This window comes from Sitodiplosis mosellana, unplaced genomic scaffold (assembly GCF_009176505.1).
Source record: "Sitodiplosis mosellana isolate CC-2019 unplaced genomic scaffold, AAFC_SMos_1.0 Smas_scaffold_6191, whole genome shotgun sequence".
Classification (NCBI taxonomy): domain Eukaryota; kingdom Metazoa; phylum Arthropoda; class Insecta; order Diptera; family Cecidomyiidae; genus Sitodiplosis; species Sitodiplosis mosellana.
The window spans coordinates 4835454-4861855 of NW_022601432.1; the positions used below are offsets into that span (position 1 = coordinate 4835454).

General features: G+C 37.5%; 1 protein-coding gene and 1 long non-coding RNA gene across 3 annotated transcripts; one reads left to right on the plus strand and one right to left on the minus strand.

Moving 5' to 3' along the window:
- The first annotated feature begins 10562 nt into the window (after positions 1–10562).
- LOC129576801 (uncharacterized) lies at positions 10563–25364 on the plus strand. Its single transcript, XR_008688925.1, has 3 exons — positions 10563–10609; positions 10694–10950; positions 24810–25364. It is a non-coding gene; the product is annotated as an uncharacterized LOC129576801 (long non-coding RNA).
- LOC129576800 (uncharacterized) lies at positions 13621–16792 on the minus strand. Of its 2 annotated transcripts, XM_055462516.1 has the most exons (3): positions 16630–16792; positions 15211–16550; positions 13621–15139 (listed from the first exon to the last, which is right to left on the minus strand). In XM_055462516.1, the coding sequence occupies exons 2-3, from the start codon at positions 16534–16536 to the stop codon at positions 14276–14278; spliced, it is 2190 nt and encodes a 729-aa protein (XP_055318491.1). In that variant the 5' UTR covers positions 16537–16550; positions 16630–16792; the 3' UTR covers positions 13621–14275. The 2 variants fall into 2 exon arrangements, with proteins under 2 accessions (XP_055318491.1, XP_055318489.1); XM_055462514.1 differs by having other exon boundaries at positions 15211–16792.
- Positions 25365–26402: the final 1038 nt, after the last annotated feature.

A 26402-nucleotide genomic window follows, 5' to 3' on the forward strand; every position in this document is an offset into this window, starting at 1 on the left:
TTTTGTCTGTAAAATGTAACAAAAGACGGATAAAGGTAAGAGGATACAGTTTGATCAATACTTTCGATGTAGACAGAAAATGGCTTTCTTTTAACTTGACAATCAAAACTTTTAAAAGTTTGGGAATTGATCCTCATGAATTTTTCTTTTCGTTCCTTTTTTCCTTCACTCTTCATTGTTCTTCTTTTTTCCTCTGGATAATCAAAAAAAAAATTGCAAATCTCAGCATAAAATAAGCAAAAGGAATGTGTTAGACATATTGGTAAAATTCCAGTTGGCTTGAGTTACTGAATTTCATCTCATCACATTCTTGAAAATGTGGCCGAATTTTTTGGGTGATTTAAAAAAAAATGACAACCGATCATATTTCATTGATCATGTCATCAGAAAAAAAAAATCTACGTTGCATCCAAAAAGCCGTAGACATCTGTTTTCTATTTGTTGTCGTTCTCGATACGATGCGCAAAACAAATTGCTATTGGCCTGTTTTCGGCTATATTTGCGGATGACCGAATTCAAAAAGCAGATGGTAAACGGCGACAAATACACCGCACAAATATTCGGCGAATTGTTGTTTTTTGTTGTTTCATTTATCTCGTCAATCGTTCTCATGTGTTTTATTCAAAAAAATATTAGCAAAGTGCTTTTCAAATGAAGTCAGTTTTTTTTGGAGAGAAAAGAACACAAATTTTATCAGCCACAAGTGAACAAGATATTAAGTTAAATTAAATGCGAGCAGCAAAATAAAAATCACATCATCAATGGAGTAGTCGTTGAACCCATTCCCGGTTGAACATTAGACCTACGACGAAATTCCCAACGGGGAGTGAATTCTATACGGTGTCCCTTGTTTATCAGCTTATATTATCCATGGCTGCAGTCTCTTCTCTTGACGATTGGCATTTGTCTCTTTCTCTCTCCCTCTCGCTCTCTGTGCGCACGTGTATGTATGTCTGAATGACTTTTGAATTTCCTGCTTGACATTGTTCGCTCTTGATCCTGTCGAACCCATTTGTCACACATTATGAATTAGAGACTCAGTCTGAAATCAGAAATGATATTTTAATTGATTACAAGAGGGACAAAAAAGGATATGACAAAATGAAAGCGAAAAAAAAGAAGAAGATTCAGCGAATGAAATGAAGAAATTTATCGAAGTGAAGAGCACACCACACACTAATTCATATCGCAGTTGCTTTTGATTGCATCTTAAGTGCGTGCTACACGGAATGACATTCATCGAAAGCGTCAATGGCAGACAAGACTCCCGAAATAACGAGTGAACAGCAACCCGAAAAAAACAACAACAACATAATCAACCGACTTTTTTTTCGGTTTGTGTATGTGTGTGATACGATTGGTTTATTCAATTGGTGGCTGGCATGTTCGCCATTCGTCGAACTTCAATTCTCAAGACATCGTCGGCATTAACATACGACAAGAGATTCACAGCCGAATGACGAATCGGCAAGTGCCAAGAAAATTACTCACACACAACAACAACTGCGGTGGCAGCGGCAGCAACAGCAACAAAGTGACATTCAGCGAATGGATAAAATATAATATAAAATCAAGTGAATGAACAGACGTAAAACAATATTTCGACTTTTGACAATATCGCCAAAATATATGCGGTGCGAATTGAGTGTCTGCAGTCTGTACTGCACACCCGAAAAAAAAAACATTTTTGACAAAGAGAAAGAGTAAAGCAAAAAGATGGGTAAAAAAAAATCAACAATTTATACGAAGCAAATCTTCATCATGATATTATATATCGCTAGGTCTTTATATGCACATTGGTGCTCGCCAGCCAACACAACCACCACCAACACCGCCAGCAATAACAACAACAGCGTCAAAATCAACACACGAAGGAAAAAAAAACAAGAAGAAGAACCAAGATCAATTACGCCAGCAGAGAAGTAGCAGCAGTCATCGTTGAAATATTTAAACGAGTGCGTCGCATTCAATCCAAACATTTTCATTGAACTTGACATGACCTTGTCAATGCACTTGCATGCGGTTTATATTCACTATGGGCTACACATTTCGTTCATTGCGTTCTTTCGTAGAATCTTTTTTTTGTGGCTTTCGTTAATAATCACACCATAAAGGATATATGTACTGCTTTCAGCTATCTATCTATGTATGTTAGTGCGGAACGTTTGTGCAAGGTGGCAGACCAATATGCATAGACATGGACTGGTGAGATTGGCATCAGAGAACAGTTGGCGAGTATTAAGAACCTGATCCCGTCGAGATGGGCATTTCATGTGACCGTGGCGGGAGGACGGGCGTTTAGACGCTTTGGTTGACAATCGTGTTTTATGACCATTTCAAAATTGAATTGAACGACGTGGAATGCGTTGAGGTGATAGAACATTTTTTTTTTCACGTCCGTTGTTCGTTCTGATGACACTTTTGCCATTGCATGGCTACGCTAAATCACACCACCCTAATTCTATAGAATGTATACACGATGGCTGATTCACCGCCACACAATCATGCACATTCGCCATTCCGCTTCACATCATATTGATATACAATATGTGCACATCCAAAGTGACTTCAAGTGCTAATATACGAATTATGAGCAGCTTTTTTTTGTTGCTTTTTCTCTCCCTCTCCTTGGCTATTACTTCGTTCAGTAGCCGGTATTGCTGTTATGTTGTTTCGGTTATTTCTCTTTGCCGAGAGAAAAAAAAACTGAACTGGCGCGACCAAAAAATGAATAGCTACGGTCGAAAATATTCACTCTTTAAATTGAAACAATCAACTAAAGTGTGATTAAAGTCCAATTGGGTGCAACGGAAGGAAAGGGCTAACGACAATGACGGTATCAATGAGATGCAAACTGAATTCAAAAACAGAGCAAAGAAAATGATAAAATGACTGTGGAAGCAAGCAAGCAAACAAATAAATGAAAGCTTATGAATTATGCTAAAATTAAAGTTTATCGCACCAGTGAACATCTGTCTCATCCTTTTCTCTCTGTCCCACTCTTTCTCTCTCTCTCTCTTTCTCTCTCTTTCTCTCTCTCTCTCTCTCTCTCTCTCTCTCTCTCTCTATCTCTCTCTCTCTCTCTTTCTCTCCCCTTCGTCGCTTAATTCATTGTAATGCATTTATAATTCGTTGCAAACATTGAAACGTTTGATTGAAATGCTCATAAAAGCGTATTCGCATATTTTTCAACTCTCTTCACTCGTTCGCGCTCGAGTGGATGAACCGTTTGAATATATACATACGTATACAGTCTCGTCGCCTGTATAGCCATCACCGTCGTCGTAGTCATTGTCGACGGCGGCGGCAGCAGGGCATTCTCATTTGATTTAAATTCCAAAAACAAATTTACATCTTGGCCTTTTCCATCGTGCATCAAACAGTGTCACATGCGATATGTCTGCGCGTTTGACACTCACAAAGGATCAAAGTTTTATTTAAAGAACACAAATTACTTCGGAGTCTCTACATCGGTGCCATTGGGCAAACATCGAATGAATAAGACGAACAACGAAGCAAAAAGAGGAACATGTATAACGAAGAAGCAGAAAAGATTGACAGGATTTTTTTGTGTTCTTCTTCTGTTCATGTATTCTCTTTAAATTGGTTTAAGCTGTTGTCGAATCGATATTAATATGCGAATAAATGGCTAGTCGTTGGATTTTCTTTTGTTAAATCTTTGACACTAACGATGGCAAATCGTCTCAAATCTAAACTGGGATGTTGGTATGTTTCTGTTTCCATACTCCCATCCTCGCACAACCACCACCACCCACACAGATACATACACAATTGCACGGGTTCAATCAATATGCATTGCCCTCCTAAAGTGCAATTGGCGTAAGTAATTACGATGATAGTTGCAACAATTTTTCAATATGATTTTCGCTTGCCATCATATTTTCAACGTATGAATTGCATGCTCAAATCCATAGTTAACGGTCTGATGACAAAACACGCATATACAAACATGCACACGAACGAGTCAAAAAGAGAGAGAAGCATTGCCGAAAGAAGCATTGAAGAAGGAAAAGAACCAACTTCAAATTCACCCGAAAACAAAAACCAACGAAAAAAAAATCAGTAAAACAATCGACGTCAAGCGACTGCAATTATAATCCACATACACTATATGCTTGTGTCTTTTGTGTCCTCTGCAGCGCGATGCGACCCAGCGCTTACATTGTGTGCATGGCAATGCTGGCTGGTGTTGTTTGCTCATAAGTTTTCTCATTAGATGCATTTATGCCAATATTATTATCACTCTAAGCGCATTTTCAACTCCACCGTTCACATTCGGTGTTATCCCTTCATGTGGTGGTGATGGTGGTTTGAGATACTGGAAATTGGTACTGAATCAAAGGGAAACAACAACAACAGCAGCAGCAGCAACTAAAATATATGTGGAAAGGAACCAACGGCAAAATAATACACCAAGAGAGAGAGAGAAAGAGAGAGAAGAAGGAGTTGTGATTTCAACGACGGCTACAGCGACAGCGACAACAACAACGACGACGACGACGACGACAGCAACGGCTACGATGACGGCGACACGACACACACCAAACGAACGACTGAAAAAAAGAGAAAAAGCAACAGCCAACAGACGTATTATTCAGTTCAAGCACACAGACATTCGCTTGCAACCTTTATTTGTCCTTCGGTATAATGCATGTGCAACAGCAGCTATAGTAATAATAACTAGCTTACGATTTTGCTTTTTACGAGTTGTTACTTGTGACTTGACTTGTGAAACAGCAACTTGAGCACACAGTGAACAAGAACAAAAAGGAAAAAAACGCACACACACACACATACATAAGTGGCACCGAAATCAAAAGGAACAACAGCCGAATTGAGACATCTTGCAAAACTCTCCTGGAGTATCCCTGCACAAACATACACGCTGGTGGTGCCAGCACAATATGCAAAAACGTGCCATTTTTTGTTCGGCTCTTTTTCTTCTCTTGTTACTCGCTTATGATTTACTTATCAAATAAATTGGTCGGGTTGCATAAAAGCCTCCCTATCACATAGGGATCGCTTGTATTAACAACATTTAGGTTGTGTGAGACATAAACCTTGCGACTGTTTTTTTTTATCTTTTTAGATTTTATTATTACGAATTGATTGATTTTGCTAAAGAACCAATCATGACGATAATTTCTGGATTTGATTTTGGTGAAAACATTGCATTTTCAGCCATTTGCGTGACGTTTATTTTTTTTCATTCGGTTTTTTTTTTCGTCGAAAAAGTCCTTAGACAGGACTCAAGCACTTGGCTTATGTCTCTCGTCATTTGCTCAATGTCAAAATGCACGAACAGCTTGAGCTTAAATTGTTAAAGCAGATAACCGAAAAAGAAGAAGAAAAATGGGAATCAAATGGCATGTTGGCGCGGATAGAGAGCAAGAGAGCAACGTGATCTTCCCTTGTTTGCCCAAGGTCAAAAGTGAGAACGTAAGTCACTAATTAATTGAGAAAGCTTTAATTTTCATCCAAGCAAGAGGATGAACAACGAACCGACGAGTGATGGAGAATATCTGAAACGTGAAAAATTGATTCAACTAATTAGATACGAGCAATTCAATACTAATAACGTCAAAATAAACATTGAAAGGAATAAACTTGGCAGAAAAGAATACAGGGGAGGGGGGGTAGACAATAGTTAAAAATTGAGATAATATTCTCATTCCACTCTAACGACCTATTACTACTTTTGTGTTTTTCTTTTGTATGATCTTTATCTTTTCTTAATATCATCTCCTTGTGATCGGTTTGTTGTCCGTGAAAACGGCCTCGCCTACGGATTCAACGCAGACGTGTTGGCTGGTGGACTTGGAAGATATAGCTAATAAAAATAAATTGCACAAAAAAACAACCAAATTTCCCCTTCGGTAAATATGCATCGCAAACTGAATATAGCATTATCCGAGATAGTTTAATGCCATTTCGACACGTACATAATCAAAATAATAATCGTAATAATAATTATTATAAAGCATGAAGAACAAGGTGGCCAAGACAGTGAGAAAAAACAATGGCAAACACACACACACACACACACACACACACACACACACACACAAAACGAAAAAAGAAGAAATATTCCAAAGGAAAATGGAGAGTTTTCCAAGAAGTGAAATCACAATCCGAATGAACACGGGAGCGAGAAGAAAAGTATAGGACAGACAGAAGAGAGAGAGAAAAAAAAATAAACATAACAAACGAACGAGAAGTTAAACGCAACTTAAAAAAAAGCGAAGAGAAAAGACCAATACATTGACGACAACTACGGGAGAGATATCAAAAACTAGACGCAAAAGCATTTTGTATACAATTTCATCCATATGTATGAAGGGACAAAGAACGAAATGAAATGAATAAATGACGGTATGCATACGGCAACAGATACTATCAGAGCACACACAGAGAGAGTTGCTGTTGCTGCAATGTGAAAATGTGAAGCGCTGGAAAGAGAGCAGCAGCCAGTCTAAGCACAGGATCATAGCGCATATTGGATGAAGAGAAGAATAAAAAAAAAACAAACGCACACTCAAGGACAAATGAGGAGTAAAACCATAATATGTTTGAATTTATGTGGAAAATGTTTAAATCTTCATTCAGCACATTGCACACACATAAAATTGCGTCGGTCATACAGACACACACAACACATGCAGGATTGATGAGTGAAATTGAAAATGGGACTAGACACTAGAGAAAAGTGTAAGAGAGGGAGGTTGAGAAACGTTTTGTTGCACATTCTTGACGCAGACACATGATGTAAAGGGCACACACACAAAATTTATGGGAATAAATATATAAACTGGAAGCAAATAGAACGCAACAAGCTCTATTTACGCATGCAAATATAATTCGACGAGAATGTCTAATAAAATTGTACACAATCTCTCTTTCTCACTCGCGCATCAAACGAAATGCATCAACCGTTATATTTACAACATACACACTGAGCGAGAGATAGACCGCTTACACGCTAACCAAAGCCATAAATTACTGGTTATTACGGGTTTTAAACTTGTTTAATTTTGAATTTGGCGGTGAATTCCCACACAATGAATGAGACGAGCCGGACCGAGTCGAGTCGAGGGCCCAGTCATGTCGAGCTTTCCACGAATGAAAGAAAAGCCTGGCCAAAACAGTGGCACTCTTTTAAAATGTTAAATTCGATGTCAAATGACTAACGATGAATGGAATTCGCCCTTGATTCAAATGATATGACTATACATTCGCATTCAATTAAGTGTAAATATAGAAATGTTGTAGACACATTTCCTTGATATTGAAATAGCCATAATATGATATTCAATTTCAACAAAACACCGACAATTTCGTTGCGCATCGATGATTCATTTTTTGGCGTGCGCATTTCGTGTCTGTATGCGGTTTTTTTTGTCTTCTTTTACACTTTCCTCGCCTTATTTGCTTGCTGCTGTTGCTGCTACTGGTGCTAGCTGGTGTTGTTGCATGCATATCAGCAAAACATTCATCATTTAACAATGATACACGAACAAATCCTATGAGTCAAGCGATATGATATATATGATTGTGATAACATGTAAACATACAGTTCGAAGAAGAAAAAAAACGAACAACAATGACGGCCAACAAAAATAAAATCACACATACAAACCAAAATTAGGCAATAATTGTGACAGTTTCAGAGGGTCAAATAAAAGAATTGCAAAACATGCAGACGATAAACAAATTTATTCCATGAAGAAGAAAAAAACGGCGACTAATAAAAGAGCTGATACATTCAATGGACGTTGTGTGACGCACAAAAGAAACCTATATAACCAAGAGGCGTCACTGCAAACAGTTTCAATATCGCGAACAATATTATTATTATTTTTTTATTTCGGTCGGAATCGTTGGAGAAATGGGACGCAAAAAGGCAATAATACGATTGTTTTTTGTGTTGTTTTGCTTCTTTTATTGATGGTAGTAGTAGTGGTGGTGGTGGTGATGGTGGCGGTGTGGCTGGCCACTATAAACTTGTGTCTGATTGGACTGTGAATGTGCACTATTGCGTTCAGACCCCTCTGACTCCAATTAAGTGTGTTGCTCAGTAATCAATTTTGTTGTTATTTTCGTGGCTTAATTTAACCTTGAAAAATAACCCTTGATTTGAACTTTAAAATTGTGCGATTACAGCAACGAATTGCTGCTGAGCGCTCGTGTGTGTGTGTGTGTGTGTGTGTGTGTTTGTATGGATGCGATCGTCTGGTTATGCATTCTTCGTGCGTGCTTGTATGCATTCAAGCCAAATGAAAGCGGGAAATGTGAGCAAAAAAAAGCAGCAGTAGCAGCAACGAAGTTGTGTCCATTTCGTCTTTCTGACTCTGATACTTGGGAGCGTCTGTGCGAAAGCATTTCGAATTCATCATGACAGAATGATGAGTGCAATAATGGCGATTACTTAGCTGTGCTCGATTTTTAGTTTTGTTAGCCCATTTTCGATGATAATAGTCTCTCTCTCTCTCTCTCTCTCTCTCGCTCTATGCGCCTTTCACTCAGCGGTGAATTTGAACTTCACTGATGCATTGCTCACCACGCATTTGTATGCGACAACGTACAGTTCGAATTATTCTCAATTACTTCTACATCTACTTGTTCCAATGTGGCTACGTATTTTTTGTTGTTATTTCGTTTTCGTTTATTGTTCTTCTTCTGTCTGTCGCGCGCGCGATCTTGGTCGTGTGCGTTTTTTTAGATATATCGTTAAAGTAGAAATTCGTTACACACTTAACTTCGAAATACGTTCGAGTTATCCTCATCGGGAGCTTCGTTTTTCGCTCTCTCTCTCTCTCTCTCTCTCTCTCTCTCTCTCTCTCTCATTTCGTCGGGGTGTTATTTATTTCCATCGTTCGCTTGGTGGCCTCGAGATCCATTTCATTTGGCAACTTTAATAAAATGAAAAAAACTCTCTCACACTGTCTCTCTCGTTCTCTTCATAAGACCGACGACGAAAATTCTATTCAACCAATGCAACGTACGATGGGACACTTCTTCTTCTTCTTTGGAACGAGTCACAATCGCTTTCGACTCCAGCTATAATTGATTCAATATCAATTGTTAACTCAATTATTCTTTCGGAATTATTATCAGCATAATTTTATGTGTTGGTTGCTGTGGATTCTACAACCTGATTTTTATTATTGTTCTCGAGGTTATGCTTTCGTCGATTGTGCTGCTGTCGTTTTATATTGTTACCGTTCCTTGGGTGCGTGCGTATCCCATTTTTAGTGTACTGTTTTTTCTTCTGTTGGTTGCTGTTGTTCGCTTCCATTCTTGATCCGATTCTCGTTATTGTTATACATTTTTGTGTTGCTGTTGCTGTTATCGTTCCATCATTTTTATCGATATCGAGATTTTCCAGTCCGGGATTGTGTTGCGAGGTGTTTTTATATGCGCGCCTCCTTTTCATTTGTAACAATCTATGATTTTGCTAAACACGTTTTGCACTATTGATTTTGCGACCAACCATCGTCGTCGTCGTCATCATCCACATCGAGACGAGAAATGTATTAAATTTTCGGTGCAACAAAAAACGTCCGTCTGCGACTCTTTAACAAAAACCAGATTTAATCAATTGCTTGATTAATACCTTCTAAATTATGGATATACGAAAGTTGAAATGTGAAATGTCTGCAACTTGATTGTTTACATCTGAAAACATCCATTTTATTTAGAAACAACACTTTCTGAAAGAAGATCCTAATAACACTTGATAACACTCTTTAAAAAATCGACCATCTTGTGAAAAACTATGGATTCTACCTACGAAAATGCATTGTTTCATTGAAATAGTTTCAAAGAAGAGTGAGAACCTTTTCACCAGCAATCACTTTTCGTCCTCTGTTTTTTTTTCATCATTCAATCGAGAACATGCTGAAGGTCACACATAATTTTTGGCAAACGTTTTCGGTCTATCGAATACCATTATTCCATATTTGTTATTCAAATGGCAACAACAGTACAACCGACGACAAAAAAAACGGACTGTATACCAAACAAAAAAAGTGGCAGCTTTTCGCGCGTAGTGACGTCATTAAGATCGTGTGCCTGCATGATCCGTAAACCGCATTTGCCCAATTATTATTTGACTTTGATTGTTCCGGTAATATTTAAACAGCAAGCCGGGCCGAACAATAACAACAATAACAAAAAGAACACCGTGCAAAATAAACATGGTGCATATAAATAAAGTGAGACATTCTGGTTTTCTATGGGTGTCTATATACCGGCTCGGGCCAGAACAAAAAGGGCGAAAAATTAAATTCGGAGAGAAGCTGCGACGACGACGACAATAACAATAATAATAACAACATTGAAAGTATGGGATGAAAGCAGTCAAACGATCTGTCTGGATTCGATGAAAATGCAGCTTGTTTTTCAAGAGTCCCGACATTCTGTTTATATATTATAACAAACAAAAAATGAGTATTTTTTTTCTTCCATCGGACAACTTTTTTTTTTTGCTATCTTGCTCGGCTCGCTCTCGCTTTTTCTCGTCAATAAAGTATTTTGCTTGTCGCTACTCCTTCCATTGCTTGGAACAATGTAGACGTTATTGTGCTATGTATTTTGAATTTTTGATTTTATTCCTTGCCTTTGCCTTTATTATATTTTTCATTGATTGTTTTCTTTTTCTGTATCTTCATAGTCGTTGCTCTTTAAGTTTCTTTCACAACTGTAAAAAGGGCAAACGGGTGGTGGACACTTTGTTTTTCGTCTTGTTTCTCTCCATGTTTTTTTTTCCACGGTGTGTATGCATGTAATAATCATACTTAAAAATTGTTTTTGAATAATGAACAAATAAACACATACACCGAAGTAAGCATGACAAAAAAAGTAGAGTGTCGTAGTCATAGGCGCCTCCATCGTTGCAGTCTTGGTTGAAAAGCGAGCGAATCTATAACTGTAAGTATATCAGTAAAGTGTGAGTACCGCAGACGGATTCTCATCATAAATATAATGCAGCCAGACGATAAGCATATATACACACACACACACGCACACGTAGAACAGTCGAATTGGTACGAGGAAAAAAGTAGCAGCAGCAGCAACAACAACAGACTGCCAGCATTTATAAGAGAATGAGTGAGACTTAAATGCAATTTATAGTGACGTAAAAACACAAGGGATGATTGAACTGATACATTCAGCAAAGCCCAAACAGTCTCGCACTCATTTATTTCACCACACATATACACACACACTCGTCGAGTGAATTCAACTCGGCTCACTCATTCTCTTATTCTCGATGTATATTTTTGTTTTTCGTCTTTGCTTCACTTTGAAATCTGCTCTCTATTTTTTCCACTCTGTTTTGTGTGTGCTTTTTTTTAAGTCGGTTTTCAGTTTTGTTGAGAGTAGATCCGACGATACGGGAATTCGTGTACGTACCGAAAATTATTGAGACAGAAAGAGTGAGAGAGTGAGATAGAGAGAGTCAAAGTCTATCGATATACAATAGAACACTCTCAGTATGCACTCAATCGGTATGGATGTGTAATAGAATTTTATATTTAGTTTTTGGAGCCATCCATCCATCTAGACGCATATAAAAATGTGCATGTGGTTGTTATACTAAATATTATAAACGCGTTTTTCTGTTGCTACTGTTGCTATCGTTTTTCAATTCAGTTAGGTCTCTCGATCCCGTTCAACTTTCACGCGCTGCTGCTGCTGCTGTTACTACTCGTGTGCTGTGTTACTCGCCGTCGTCGTCATCGTCATCGTCATCGTCGTCATCGTCGTCGTCGGTGAGTGTATGTCTGTCTGCATACGTACGGTTGAAGTTGCAATGCACGACAATTTCGACAACGTAGACATAGCGCGATTGCAACACAAAACCGAAAAATATGGTTGACAACCAGACAATGTCTGCCCCCACTGGTCTCTCTCCAAAATCAAAATTATATAAATGACGGCGTCGACGATCAACGGGAGAGGGAAAAAAATTACACTGAAAAAAAACTTGCCCGATCAAGAGCGAACGAACGATTGAGCGCGAGCGAACGAGAGGGAAAATGAATAGATGGAGAGGAAAAAAAGCGCAGCACACGAAGAGATGCAGCCCGATGGAGAAAGACTTGTACTTGAAGGGCGCAAAAAAAAACTATCCAATACGAACGCATTAATTTAACAATGTGCTCACCGTAAACGTAAAACACCCCTGCATATGGATTCCATTCTTGTTGTTGTATTTCGTAGCTTTTACTTTGAACGAAGGAGATGAAACGCAGCAGCCTCCAATGTGAGCTGCGAATCACAAAGCTACTGCAAAAACCGGTGGCAAAATAACGTAAAATAGCGATGTAATGCAATGAACATGGATAATAATAAAATTTAAAAAAACAGAATTGAAAAAAAAATCACATAGACAGCCACGACAACGACAACGACGACGACGGTGAAATTAAGCCAGCACACCGACGAAAAACTGTCTGCATACTCTGGATAATTGTAGAGTGTCTCGCATTCGCAGCGTCTAGAGAGCGAAACGTATAGACTCCGTCTCAAGTGCGAAATTCAAATAATTGATAAAGTCAAAAATATTCATTCGACTGCATTTCCAATGTTAGGTGATAAAAGCAAGTGAAGAGAAAAAAAAATGGATCGTCTTCAGTCTCGAAGTGATCGATTCAAAGAAAATAAAAAAAGGACACCAACCAAATCGCTTGACTCAAAACAATAACGAATTGGGGGGGGGGGGGGGGGAGATGGTAGACAGCACCACTAATGTTTGTGTTTGCATCGAATGGATAAGCCTTTTGTGCTATATTAGAATTATAGAGTGCATGGCGAACATCTGAGGTATGAGACCGAGTGAATCAGACAACGATGACGACGACGATAGCAACAACAACGGCAACGACGACGGCGTTTTGTTCAATAAATGAACAAAACGTTGGCGGCACGGCACGTTTCTAACCAAACAGAATGCAAAATGCACAAGGAAAATGGAAAAGAGAACCTTCTAAATGCGGCTGAAGCACATAAACACACACACACACAGAGAGAGAGACACACACACGGGCCGTCTAGGTATAGCAAAGCCATTACCAGACGGCGAGAGGAAAGAGATAGAGAAGTGTCGCGTTTTTGTGTTATTCTGCGTGTGCTGCACTATGGTGTGTTTCCTTCATTCCGCTTACGTTCTGCGTTCGATTTGTTGTTGTTGTTTTTTTTTTTTTTCAGAGTTTTTCGACGGTTGGTTTGGTTGTGTATCGTCGTCGTCGTCGCTGTTGTTGTTGCTTTTTTTCGAATAGTTTTACCTTCGTGTATATGTGGATATTTTTCGCTACTTATAATTTTACACCAGCCAGACAGACAGGCTGAATATACAATAGGTACATGTATACATACCAGACCATCGTTATAATCGCTGCATCGTATCAAATGTTACAATATAGTAGAAGGAGCAAGCCTCGTGCACACACACACACACATACGCGCGCAAATACGCGTCGAAATAACGAGAGCAAAAAAAACGAAGAAGAAGAAGAAGAAGAAGGAACGTAAACAGACGAAATTATCCATCAAGGTCGAATATATATATAATGATACGTTTCAATATATGTATACTAGGGCGGGTCGATTTGTAGGGAGTGAAAAAATTCGACAATTTCCCTATGATTTCCGTATTCTATGGGTTATTTCAAGAAAATTTGCCCAAGGAACCATACCTCTATCGTTAAAATCGAGTCCCCTACTTTTTGTAGGTAGATTTTTTTCCAAAATTGACGTTCGTAAGAAATGTTACCTACACGTTCACATCCATAACTCAAAAACTATCGATCGGATCTAATCGCCAGTAGGCGCGTTGGAAAGGTGAGCTCATTCTGATCAATTTACAAAACAAAACCTCCAACATTGGTCCTACGGTTCAAAAGTTACGGGCATTTTTGTCCAAATTTTGAACCATTTTTCCATTTTTTTCATGATTTTGTCCAAAAATATTACTTTCATGGCCATTTTTTAGGCTCAATCCATTATTTTATTCAATTTACAATTCAAAACGAAGAGTTTAAGCCCAAATTTATCGAATTCGGTTGATTAGTTCAGGCGATATTGCTAAAACAAAATAACACATAAAACCAACTTTTTGATTTTTTTTCCCCTTTTTATTTTTTTTTCTACAAAAATTCAAATTAAGAGATAATAAAGTATCTATCAACCTATAATCAAAAAAAAAATATTCAATTTGAGTGTAGTAAAAGAAAAAATGTGAAAAAAAACATTATTTTTTCTGAAAGTCTTGTTTGCTTTCAAGTCTGGGTGTTTTCTCACGGCTCTCTAATGTCGTCGCCATAGCGCCTTCTACATTCTTTCCTGCAACTCGTTTAGCAGTGGCAGCCAGCAATTGGATATGTCTTTCCGTTCCTTGGATGTGTAAAGGAATTTGTGGATCATCGAATGGTGGCTCTTCGTAATTTAAATATCCCTCCAAATGTTCATACGAATGACTTTGCGTAAACGGTGGTTCGAATAAAATGGTATCGTCATTTAAATCAATCATATTTGTATATTCCGTACAATTAAAGTTTATAAGAGGTTTTTTATAAACTCTAAGTTCCGTTGGGTCGACAATATCTCTTCGGTAATGTAAAATCTTCTTGATAGCAATGTTTCGTTTTTCCATTCTATCATCGAACAACATAGATAGCAAGATATTTTCTGAGTGTGCAAAATATGCATTATCTTGAATTACTGTATTTACAACTTGACGTAAATTCGATGGTAAAAATCGGGTCCAAGTAATAAATTTAAAAAGTAATGTACTACCGTATACGGCAGAGCTATAATACTTAACATTGAAATACATTGGCGTGTATACTTTTATTATATAGTTAGCCAGAATTTTTAAATTTTGAGTTGGATTATTAGTTGTCACATACAACCGTAATAATCTATTGGCCTTGGTGAGCCAACGAGAATGTGCAATTCCTCCTGGTTTGTTGTTGGCCAAATCCGCCGGAATCTCACCATTAGAAATCGCACGGGCCATTTGGTATAAGTATTTCGCATCGGTAGATAATTCATCTACATTTATTTCACCAGGAGGCATATTTTCCAAAGCGATTTGCTCAAAATCGATTACCGCCTGAAAATAAAACATAAAAGCTAATAAATAGAATGGAAAATGGTAAAGAATAAGCTATAAAAATTACATACCGGAAGCTTTTCACAATCAGCAATTTTTGAGCTCAACTTTCCGGTAGTTGATCGTGGTCCAGTGGTGGTTGATTTGTCTAAAGTGTCAAACAAATGTCTGAACGGAAGCTCGTTAAAGTGCAGAAGACACACAAACCAGTGCAGTGGTCTCTTTAACAGTTTTTCGAATAGTCGCAAAACTCCACCGTGTACGCCAGTATTTGTTGGTTCACCATCAGAGCATATGGCAATTAATGAATCGAGAGACAGTTGTTTTTCTTGGAAGAATTCGATCAATTTGTTGACTTTGCTTTCCGCAGTTTCACTTTCTACTTTTGTGTAGCCTATCAATTGAGAATTTGGTTCCCTCAAAACAACTAGATGAGGTTCTTTAACCATCCTTGGATGCAACTTCTCATCAATTTTTTCTAAAGTTAGAGCATCATTTTTTCTGCCGTCGAATGAAAATGATATCAAATTCGAGCCATCATACCGCTTACGAAGTGCATCTTGTCTCCATTTTTCTCTTTCTCTACGAAGTTTACTTTTATCCATGATGACAAGATTGTCATGAGCATCTTTTACGCCCAGGTCTTCCATCAGAGCTGTTGCCAATGCTGATCCCATTCTATCAGGCACACCAAATCTGTCACACATCATTGCATAGTTTTTAGTATTGTATCTGTGAGTGTATGTTTGTGGTGATAGAACTAATTCTGAAACTCCTCTCACATCAACTTCCATTTCGTCATCATCTGGTGTGTATGTAGGATCGTTGCTCACTGGGATTGTTGGTATAGTCGTTGGTATCGTCTCTTCACTTCCACTATCGTGTTCCGGTATCGTTTGTATTCTGTCATTATATTGATCGCGCATGAAATCTTTTAAGTTTTCTGGGATAGATCCACATGAGCAGTCGTTTTCTTTCAAGTTGCATTTACATTTTCCAATGTTGAATAATTCGTTTGTTGATTCTACGAACTTTTGGAATTCTGTTGCGCGTTTTACTCGTTGTTTAACTGCATTATAATATGCGTCAATGAAAGCATTCAATTTTCTAATGATGCTACCTTTGAGTATAAGTTCAATATTAAGTTGACTCCAAATTTCGAACAATCTGTCTGCTACTTGGGGAGTAAGTGTTTTATACGAAAACATTTTGCTTAGGGCTTTTGAACGTTCGGCCAAGAAAAAATAATACTTCAATATATCTCGTTTTGTTGACAGATTAATATCAGGTAATTCACAAGCCACGCCAAAAGAAAAAACATCATGAGAGACCAAATGTTGCAAACTACTGCGTTGGGTATCTGTTGGATCTTGCGATGAATCAGGCTCTGAATCCATTTTTTAAATCGTCACTAAAAGAATTAAATTTGTTTTTCATAGAATAATAATATAACTATTAACTATAATAGTAAGCAATGTTTTTACACTTACCTTTAAATCTTTTCTAAATTTCAAAATAGTTTGATTATTTGTTAGTTATTTCAAGTAACACTTCACTGAAATGACGCTCAAACAAAACTAGCATACACTGCAATATTATATGCTTTTTTTCATATACGCACCAATACATTGTCACACACTGGCATCGTCTCTGTTGTGTTGAATGTATTGTGAATTGCGCGCTCAACAACGTGCTCAATACATTCAACACAACAGAGACGATGCCAGTGTGTGACAATGTATTGGTGCGTATATGAAAAATAGCCATTTGAATCGTCGCAATAGGAATAACACATTTTACGCCGATATTCAGTCCCTATATTGAGTTGTAAACAATAAAGTATGATCTCACACATGTCAAGCATGGTGGCGTTGCTTGTAATCTGTAACACATGTCGATATACAGTGTATATTATACACTTATGTTGATAAAGAGTATTGTTTTGAAAAAATACGTTATATTTCGCTCAAATTGAATATTTTTTTTTTGATTATAGGTTGATAGATACTTTATTATCTCTTAATTTGAATTTTTGTAGAAAAAAAAATAAAAAGGGGAAAAAAAATCAAAAAGTTGGTTTTATGTGTTATTTTGTTTTAGCAATATCGCCTGAACTAATCAACCGAATTCGATAAATTTGGGCTTAAACTCTTCGTTTTGAATTGTAAATTGAATAAAATAATGGATTGAGCCTAAAAAATGGCCATGAAAGTAATATTTTTGGACAAAATCATGAAAAAAATGGAAAAATGGTTCAAAATTTGGACAAAAATGCCCGTAACTTTTGAACCGTAGGACCAATGTTGGAGGTTTTGTTTTGTAAATTGATCAGAATGAGCTCACCTTTCCAACGCGCCTACTGGCGATTAGATCCGATCGATAGTTTTTGAGTTATGGATGTGAACGTGTAGGTAACATTTCTTACGAACGTCAATTTTGGAAAAAAATCTACCTACAAAAAGTAGGGGACTCGATTTTAACGATAGAGGTATGGTTCCTTGGGCAAATTTTCTTGAAATAACCCATAGAATACGGAAATCATAGGGAAATTGTCGAAAAAAAAATCGACCCGCCCTAATGTATACATATATATTTTTGTGCATTTTTATTCATCTTTTTTTCATCGTCGGTCGTCGTCGAATTTTGAGGCGGGAGAGAGAGTGAGAGCGCGATTGCAAGCGTATGTATACGTCGCGTTTAAACTCTTTTGGCCGTTTTGTCGCTCGGTTGTTTTGGTTTGTTACGAATCGTTTCGTTTGTGTTCATTGTTCTTCTTCTTCTCTCTCTCTCTCTCTCTCTCTCTCTCTCTCTCTCTCTCTCTCTCTGTTACTCTTGCATGCTCTCTTTTATCGTTTGATTTAATTCAGTCGCATTTGACCGGCGACAATGGTATCCATCGTATGCACACGTATTGATGGCAATAACCAAATAAATTATACGACAAAACAATAAATAAAAAATAAAATGCACCAAGACCATTGCACACGAATTATGAGCGCTAGCAATCATTTGCGCGCCCAACCACCGTCACCGTCACCACAAACCAATGGATGAACAAAAATAGAGAATAAATTACATGAAATTAACTCTCAAGATTTTGCCTTGATCGCAGTGGGTCACTTAGCTATAAGAGTTTTGTAATCTGTTCAATTGTTGCCGCCGAAATCGCTACTGTCGCTGCCATTGACGAATTGCATTCGTTCGAAATCCAAAATTGAAATCACTTGGATTTTCAATCGAATTGAATCGAAACTATTATTTTTACGATCAATTCGATTGCAGTCCAGATTTAGTGGCAACGAATGATAATACAATGCATTGTATGCTTCATGCGCATTTTGATAAAGTAATCGCCCGACCACAGCAGCAACAGCAGCAGTATCAACAATCAAAACACAGTGAAAGAGACAGAGGAGATGGAGAGACAACAAAAAATGAAGTGTTCACTTTGATTTATTTTCCAAAAGGCTAAATGCTGATTATTATGGCACAACAGCAATGTGCATTCATCTCTCGGCCGAATCGTCGCGTTGAACTCAATGATATTTTGCGTTCGTTCGTTCGTTCATTTGTTCAGTTCGGTTGGTTTTTGAATGTGTCTCATTCGTTTTGTGATACTCTTCTTTTGTCTGAGATTGCACATTAATACATATATTTTTTTTATTCATTTTGGCGATGCTGACCTCCGTAATTGTTTGTCTGCTGTTTGTAGTACCTTTTTGATCATTTTCAGCATCATTGCACGCTTCACCGCCCGTCTACCACACTGAGACTCCGACACACACACACACACAGCGAAAGAGAGAGAGAGAGAGACTCGTTTTGCTATTCAATCATTAACAATTTGCAACTCTTTTGGCATGAAATTTGATCTGCGTCGAAAATGAGACGAATTAATCGTTACGCTTTTTTTCTTCATACAAATAGCTGGTATGAAATGTGATATTTTGTTAAAACGGTAATTGCATTGTGTTCATTGAACGTGGTTAAATCACTGCTGAAGGAATGCCAGTGCCAACAACTTAAAGACCGGATACAAAATGTGGGCGCATGTGGTTTTTTTTTCTTCGTTGTGCGCGAGCACCCGAGTGAATCGTGCATTTCAAATCGATTAGCGAAAATGTTGATTCGTTTAAAAATGGACATGGGCTTAAGTTCAGTTTCATTTTTGATTGATTCGCATTTAATAATGGCTTGATAAGCGACAACGACGTCAACGACGATGACGTTGATGGTGCTGACACTTATTTTAGATTGAAATTTTTAATTTCATTCATTTGTGCGAGTCGTGAGCCGCACAACTGCAACAGCGCTCAGTCACGATGTGTAACAGCAACAAATTGATTTGAAATCGATAGCATTTGTACTAATGAAATGATTACTTACTGTGTGAGATGGATGGATGGATGGATGGATGGAAGGCGTATAAGCTCAAAAACTGCAGACATCTCTTGTTGCTCGAGATGCCTTGTCTGCTTGCAATCGCATTGTCCTTCGCATATATAATTTACGAAGACATGTCAATATACGTATAATTATCATCATAAAATGTTAGTGCTTGGCTAGTGCTTTTTGGATATACTCGTTATTTGATTTGTTTCGTGCATTCATTTTCATTTTCATTCTTTTTCTTCTTCTTTCTCTGGGTATACATATATTTTTTTCTGTCTGTCTCTCCCTATGTGTTCTTTCTTTTTCTGTCGCTGTCGAGGAAGGTTTTGTCAAAATACCCCATCATTTGTTTGCTGACTGCTTCGTAGCGTTTATTGGTTAATGTTCAATGAAATCTAATTGCCGAATTCAAACTTAATTAATTTTGTTGATGTTTTGTTGTGAGAGTATATGAGTGAGTGAGTGAGTGTGTGCCTGTTGACTGGCTGACAATTGAGTTGAAAAGTATTAAAAAGGATTCGCGACTGAGCCAGCCAGCAAGCCAGTCAGCCAGTCAGCCAGTCAGCCAGTCAGCCAGTCAGCCAGTCAGTCAGCCAGTTATTTTACTATATAGCCAGCGTGTTTGTTTTTATGTCAATTGCAGGGGGGCTACGTCGTTGCACACCATGACCATTACAATTGATTCGAAAATGAAGTCGTGGTATCGTGCACGCATTTGTCAACAGCACAGCAACCCAACCCGATAGACGACACCGAACAGACGCAATTTTGCAATTGTTTTCTTTATTTGTATTAATGCTGATTTGCTGCTTATGTGTATGGATTTGGTTTATTCGCCAAGTGAATGTGTGGTTCGTGTTTTTTTTTCACTTCAATTGTTGTGTGTGAGTGTGTCTTTTACATTTCCACTTGGTTTCGTTGCGAAACGCAACTTGCGTGCATGTCATTAAACCTGTTGCATACTGTTGCAGCCGAATCAATTGCATGGGCTTTGACCGTTGTATCGCTTCAGTAATTTATGCATGTGTTTCGTTCTGGATTCAATGTAACATTCAGCCATCTCGATCGCCCCTCAAACTCGTCTCTGCGCCAAAAAGATTTTTCACAATAAATCGTACCCATGACAATGTCACGCATGACCTGTCACGTCTCACAACTCGATCTAGTGCATAAGTAAATTCGTTCAATTAAAAACATTCACACAACAACAGCAACAACAACATAATATTGCCTACAAAGTCTGTGAGCCAATTGAAAAAAAAACAAACACAGACACGGCAACTTGGTGAATAGCACTTGCTGTCATTTTGCCCGGAGTGCAGACATACAACACTTGATTTGATAGTTGAGTTGATGTTGCTGCGAAAACTGCTTGATACGAACAGACAGAGGGAGAGAGAGAGAGAGAGCATTAGGATTAATAAAGAAACATCTATGGCGAGCGTTTTAAACGCGAGCGCCCACTGTCTATCCGTTCAGTGTTTTCGCTGCAGCAATTGATGATGATGCTGGAACAAAGGCAAAGTAAACACTTTTCATAATTAAAAAGCAATAGTCGACACTAAGCTGAGAATCAAAACCAATGCACATGGCGCTCATGCACTGGAATCACATACTTACTCTTGATTTTTCTGATTTTTGTTTTCGTGCTTTTCTCTCTCTCTCTCTCTCTCTCTCTCTCTCTCTCTCTCTCTCTCTCTCCTACTCGCTCGCTCGTTCATCCACTTGTTTGAATGACCGCCGATTTACTTTTAAAGAGCCGACAGACATATATCCGTCGACTGCGCTACGTACATTTTGCAATTGAGCTTCCTCTTTTTGTGTTATTATATTGTCGGCTCTTGATCGTGTGTTGCCTTCAGATGCTTTTCATTGGTTCATTCTCGTGAACAAGTCAATGCATTGATTAGATTCAATTTTCGTGCGGAATGTAAAGTCATTATTTTCAAAGGTATATGCCGTATGCGAGCACATATGCATGACCGCCAATGTCCGTCCATTTAATGCACATAAGAAAGAGGCTATACTCTGTATGAAATTCGAAGCGATTGCATTTGATATGGCAATGGCATCATTGAAGTTTCATCATTAAATAACATCCTCTATGTGTCTGTGTTTGTGTCTGTGTCCCTGCGTATGTTCAAATGCAGCCAGAAACTTTTATAGTTTCAAAATGGTCGTTTCAACGTTGATCGTTGGGTTTTCATTAAAAACGCCTTGAAATCGACTAATAGCTGCCATTGCAAATGGTATTTCGGTGTTGAGACGTGCTTGAAGAAAATGAAATGAAAGAAAAAAAAAACAACAACAACAACAACAAATAGTTGGCAATTGAATGTTTTGCGCTAAAACTTAATCGATTTCCGATAACGATGCGACTTGGTAAAAACATACGATGCAATTAGAATATGTGCTCAAATATCGATGAGGGAGAGAGAGGCAGAGAAAGAGGAAGAGAGAGAGAGAGAGAGAGAGAGAGCGGTGTACTGATGATAGACATATAAAAACGGCCAGCAAATTTTTGTGTATGAGCAAAATTAGCTCCCGACCATATGGCGGGATACGTTTAATGGATACCAAAATGAATTTAACGAAGAGAGAGAAAAAATAACGAACTGACGGCAAAAGATGCATTCTCGATTTTCACCTCGGTGCTCATTGCCCGCCGCTGTCACCGCACATAGAAAAGAGAATCAGTAGACCCTGCAAATTCTATTGGTGAAACATCAAACTACCAATAGACTGTTTCAAATGTATTGGTAATTTCAGTACAAATGCCGAATTTCGTTTACTAATACTACGTAAGTGACTTGCGACTTGCGACTTGCGTTGTGCCGTTTGTACTGAATTTACCAATACATTTGAAACAATCTATTGGTAGTTTGACGTTTCACCAATGGAATTCGCAGGGTCTAATAATTCTCTTTTCTATGTGCGCCAACACTCACCGAATGCTTTCCGATAAGGTCTTGGCTTTTATCCTTGTGTCTTTGGTTGCCCGTTCGCTTTGTCCTCTGCAGCTTTTGCTGCAATAAATTGTTTATAAATGAATATCTCTCGTTCGGATCACGTTGGTCCTGTGTATGTGCGTGTGTTTTGTACAAAAGACAACGGAGAAGACGACGATAACGAAAACGGTGACGGTGTGACGATGATTGTGAATATGTGTGTGTGCTGTGGCCTCCGTGTGAATGCGCTTTTTGTGTAATAGACGGCGGGACGAAGGATCACCACCAGACAAGCTAAGAGGATTACATTATTGTATAAATTATACGGTGAGCGACAGTATCGGAATCATCTTCACTTCGCATCGTCAACTGGTCCTGGTTGTGTGTCTGGTTTAGTTCGTTTCGACTTACTTCGTCTTTGGCCATCATTTTAATTTTAATGCGTTCCATTTGTATGTATGTGACTGTGTGTTCTCTTCTTCTTCTTCTTCTTCTTTTTTTTTGATAATTCAGTTTCGCTTCATTCTCACTTCAACATTTTGGCTTGATACGTTTCGTTATCAGCTTACTACAGACGACGAGGTTTACCAATACGTGTGTGCGTCTCGTGATGTGAAAGGCGCGGAACAAGCGCAGACATTCCAAACATTTTGACTAATAAACACTCTAGCGAAAATATTCCGACGATTCGTTGCTTTTTTTCACACCGAGTTCTTCCTGTAGATCGCCGTTTTTTTTTGACGCGCATTTGGTCGAGCGTTTTTCATTCATTACAAACGAAATCGACATGAATTAGTAACGTCAATCAACACAAACTGCAGTTGGCAATGAATGAATGCAAATTATCACCAATACAAAGCCATAATCCAAGTTGCACAATCAAGTCGACGATACAGTCGGAAAAGAAAAGGGAACGGCGAGAGGGAGAGAGAGAGAAAGAAAAGAAACGAGAGCTCTTTTCTTATTTTCATTTCATTTTGCATTTGCATTTGCATTGACACGATTTAATTCCATCTCCCTATTAAATTGCACACGCACACACATTATAAATTGAAATACGAACGTAAAAAATATGGAATGATTCAAGCGGAGACGCAATGCAAATATTATCATTTTTGATATTCGTCAGTGCGTTTTTTTTTTTGCTTTCGTGCACTACGGAAACGGAATTTCCACATAGAGTTTAATGAACAACAACGACAACGACGACGACGACGAAAAAAATAGACTATCTATTTTAAGTGATAGTTTACAGCCATAAAAATAAAAGGTGTTCACCATCAAATGAGTCTGAGTCAAAGCTGCTCACCGTTTATGGTGCAAACTATCATCTCAAAATGCATTCCTTTGACTCTTTTTTTCATGCCATTTCAGTTATTATATTTTTCGTTTTACGGTTGCTGCTTTTTTCGCCAACGTCTGCTTCTCATTTTACATTTCTGCAATGCAATGATGAATCCGCATAAATATTTATCAAAATTGCTCACTTCATTCAAAAAGAGTTTTAAGTGCATGCATCAAAAGCCATCTAAAAACCAATTGTAACCGAAATAAATTCAATTGAATAGAATTTATGAAGAAAAAAAGTGTTTATTTTTATATATACAAATTCAAAGCGTATTGACTTCTTTTAAGTATACCATTTGCAAATGAATTGCACAACACTATCGTTTAGCAATAACATTGAAGAATCTCTCAGGAAGATTAGGCTTTGGCTCATTTAAAACATGCTATGAAAAGAAAAACACAATACAAAACTCTTCCTTTTGAACTTGAGTATTAATAAAATCAATTTCAATGACTTTGTGTCGACTCACCGGCAACCGAGCAATCAATCGAACAACCGATGCAAGCAATCCGGGCAATATTTATTCAATCGGAAATACGACGAAATTCTGCGAAATCTTTCATCATAATAACAGTTGTTATGGAGAAATGAAAATGCAGATAACTAAGCACAATGAATATATGTATTCAAAGGTTGCCAAAATGAGATGAAAAAAAAAACAACCAAACAACACCCAGCCCAATTGCTCGTCTCTACAATCGGTTGATTAGCTCATTGTGTGTAGATTATTTTTGTATCGTTGCGAATTGGCTGGTGTTGATTTACGGAACAGAGATGAACGAAGAAAAAGAGAGCACTGATAACCGTCTTTTATGAGAGAGAATCACTTCTTCATCTTCTTCTTCTTTTTTGTCTGTCTGTCTGATTTTGTTTTGCTTCAAGGCTCTTTGACTTTTAATTTTAATGAATTAAAATTAGATTTCGATGCTAATGGAAAATATGCTTCACATACCATCTAATCCAAATATGTTTTTTTTTCTAGTTTAATCAAATTCATCGGACGATATCTTTAGCAGACAGCAGGTGGCCAGATGACGTTTATATTGTATAAAAATATCTACTCAAAAATGTATCGTTTTAAAAACAATGTAAGAAAAACATAGTGTTGATGTAAATGCGTTTTGGTAGAACGATTTTGTAATAATTTAGTGTTGCATATTTCACACCTGTTTCCAGGGACTTACTGGTTTTTCCCCCGTTCATTTTATTTCCACTTGGCTGGTTATAGTTTCGCTTCGTTTTGTGTTATCAAGAAAACAAAAACAAAAAAATTTACATTTTACGAATTTTTCTTATTATTATTATTAATACAAAATATCTCGTCAAGTTCAATTCGTAGGTAAAAAAAATTCCAAAGATTATCGTCTTTTTCGTTTCACCTTCTCTGTCTATCTCTCTCTGTCTCTCTCTATCTCTGTCTCTCCCTCCATCTCTCTCCCTCCATATCGAATGATTAAAATGTCAACCGTTCAACAGTAGTTTTAATAATTCATTCCATACATTTTGCCGTTCATTACCGAAGCCGTTGTAATATTTGAAAACCAAAAATTACAATTCGTTGGGAATTACCCGAAAAATTGCCGTGTCATTGAATGTACCGATATAAATATGTAATCTTAATGAATGCACGTCATACACACTGCCTTTTTACGGCTGAAATAATTCGTATATTGTATGCATCTGAATGGTGAGCTCACTTTCATTGCAGCACTTTTTGTCATTGATTTTAATAAATATAATTGAAACAATTATCATGTTAATAAAAAAAACAATTGCGGCGAGTGCTCAAGTCTGTGTTATTTCATTTTCTGACATTATTTTAAATATGCAATATGTGATATGCATTATTTGTATTATATTTCCGTATTCCATCGAAACGGTAACGATTATCTTTTTTTTTTTTCGTCTTTCTTTCAATGAATTGAATTTGCTTGGTATTAGTAAGCTTAATATGCGATTAAATGTAAAAAAAAAATCATTCGAAAAATCATTGCTTATAATTGAAAAGAAGAGAAAACTTTGGATATAAATAATCGAAGATTTCATTCATCTTTAACCTAATTTCAATGGAATGCCATATGGTAAATTCACGTTGTGTTTATCTAAAAATATTTTACAAACGCGTAAAAAAAAACGAACAGCCTTGATCGAGTGGAAAAAATAAAATCGATGTTTTGATAAACAAATTCAATGGCAGTCTGCGAAACACTCGATTCGACTTATATGGTTGTTGAGACTTAACAAGTATTCCGCCGAATTTCGGATTACACAAGAAAAGGAAGTGACACATTTGATGATTCAACATGTTGTATACTTTTGGTGATGCAGTGGCGAATCGAGTGAATTCGTTTTGATTTCATTTGATTTGGCACCGATTTTTGTTTTGATTTGGTTCTTTCCCCATTTTCCATCAAATAAATACAATTGAGTCTCTTTTTACTTTTCCACACGACCATGTCGTATACGAAAAGTATTGGGATCGCCTCGATTTTTTGACCCCCTTAAAATCAGTTTTTTTTTCGATTTTCGAGCTCTGAAAATTGCGAAATCTAGCATAATTTCAGGGTCGTAGGGT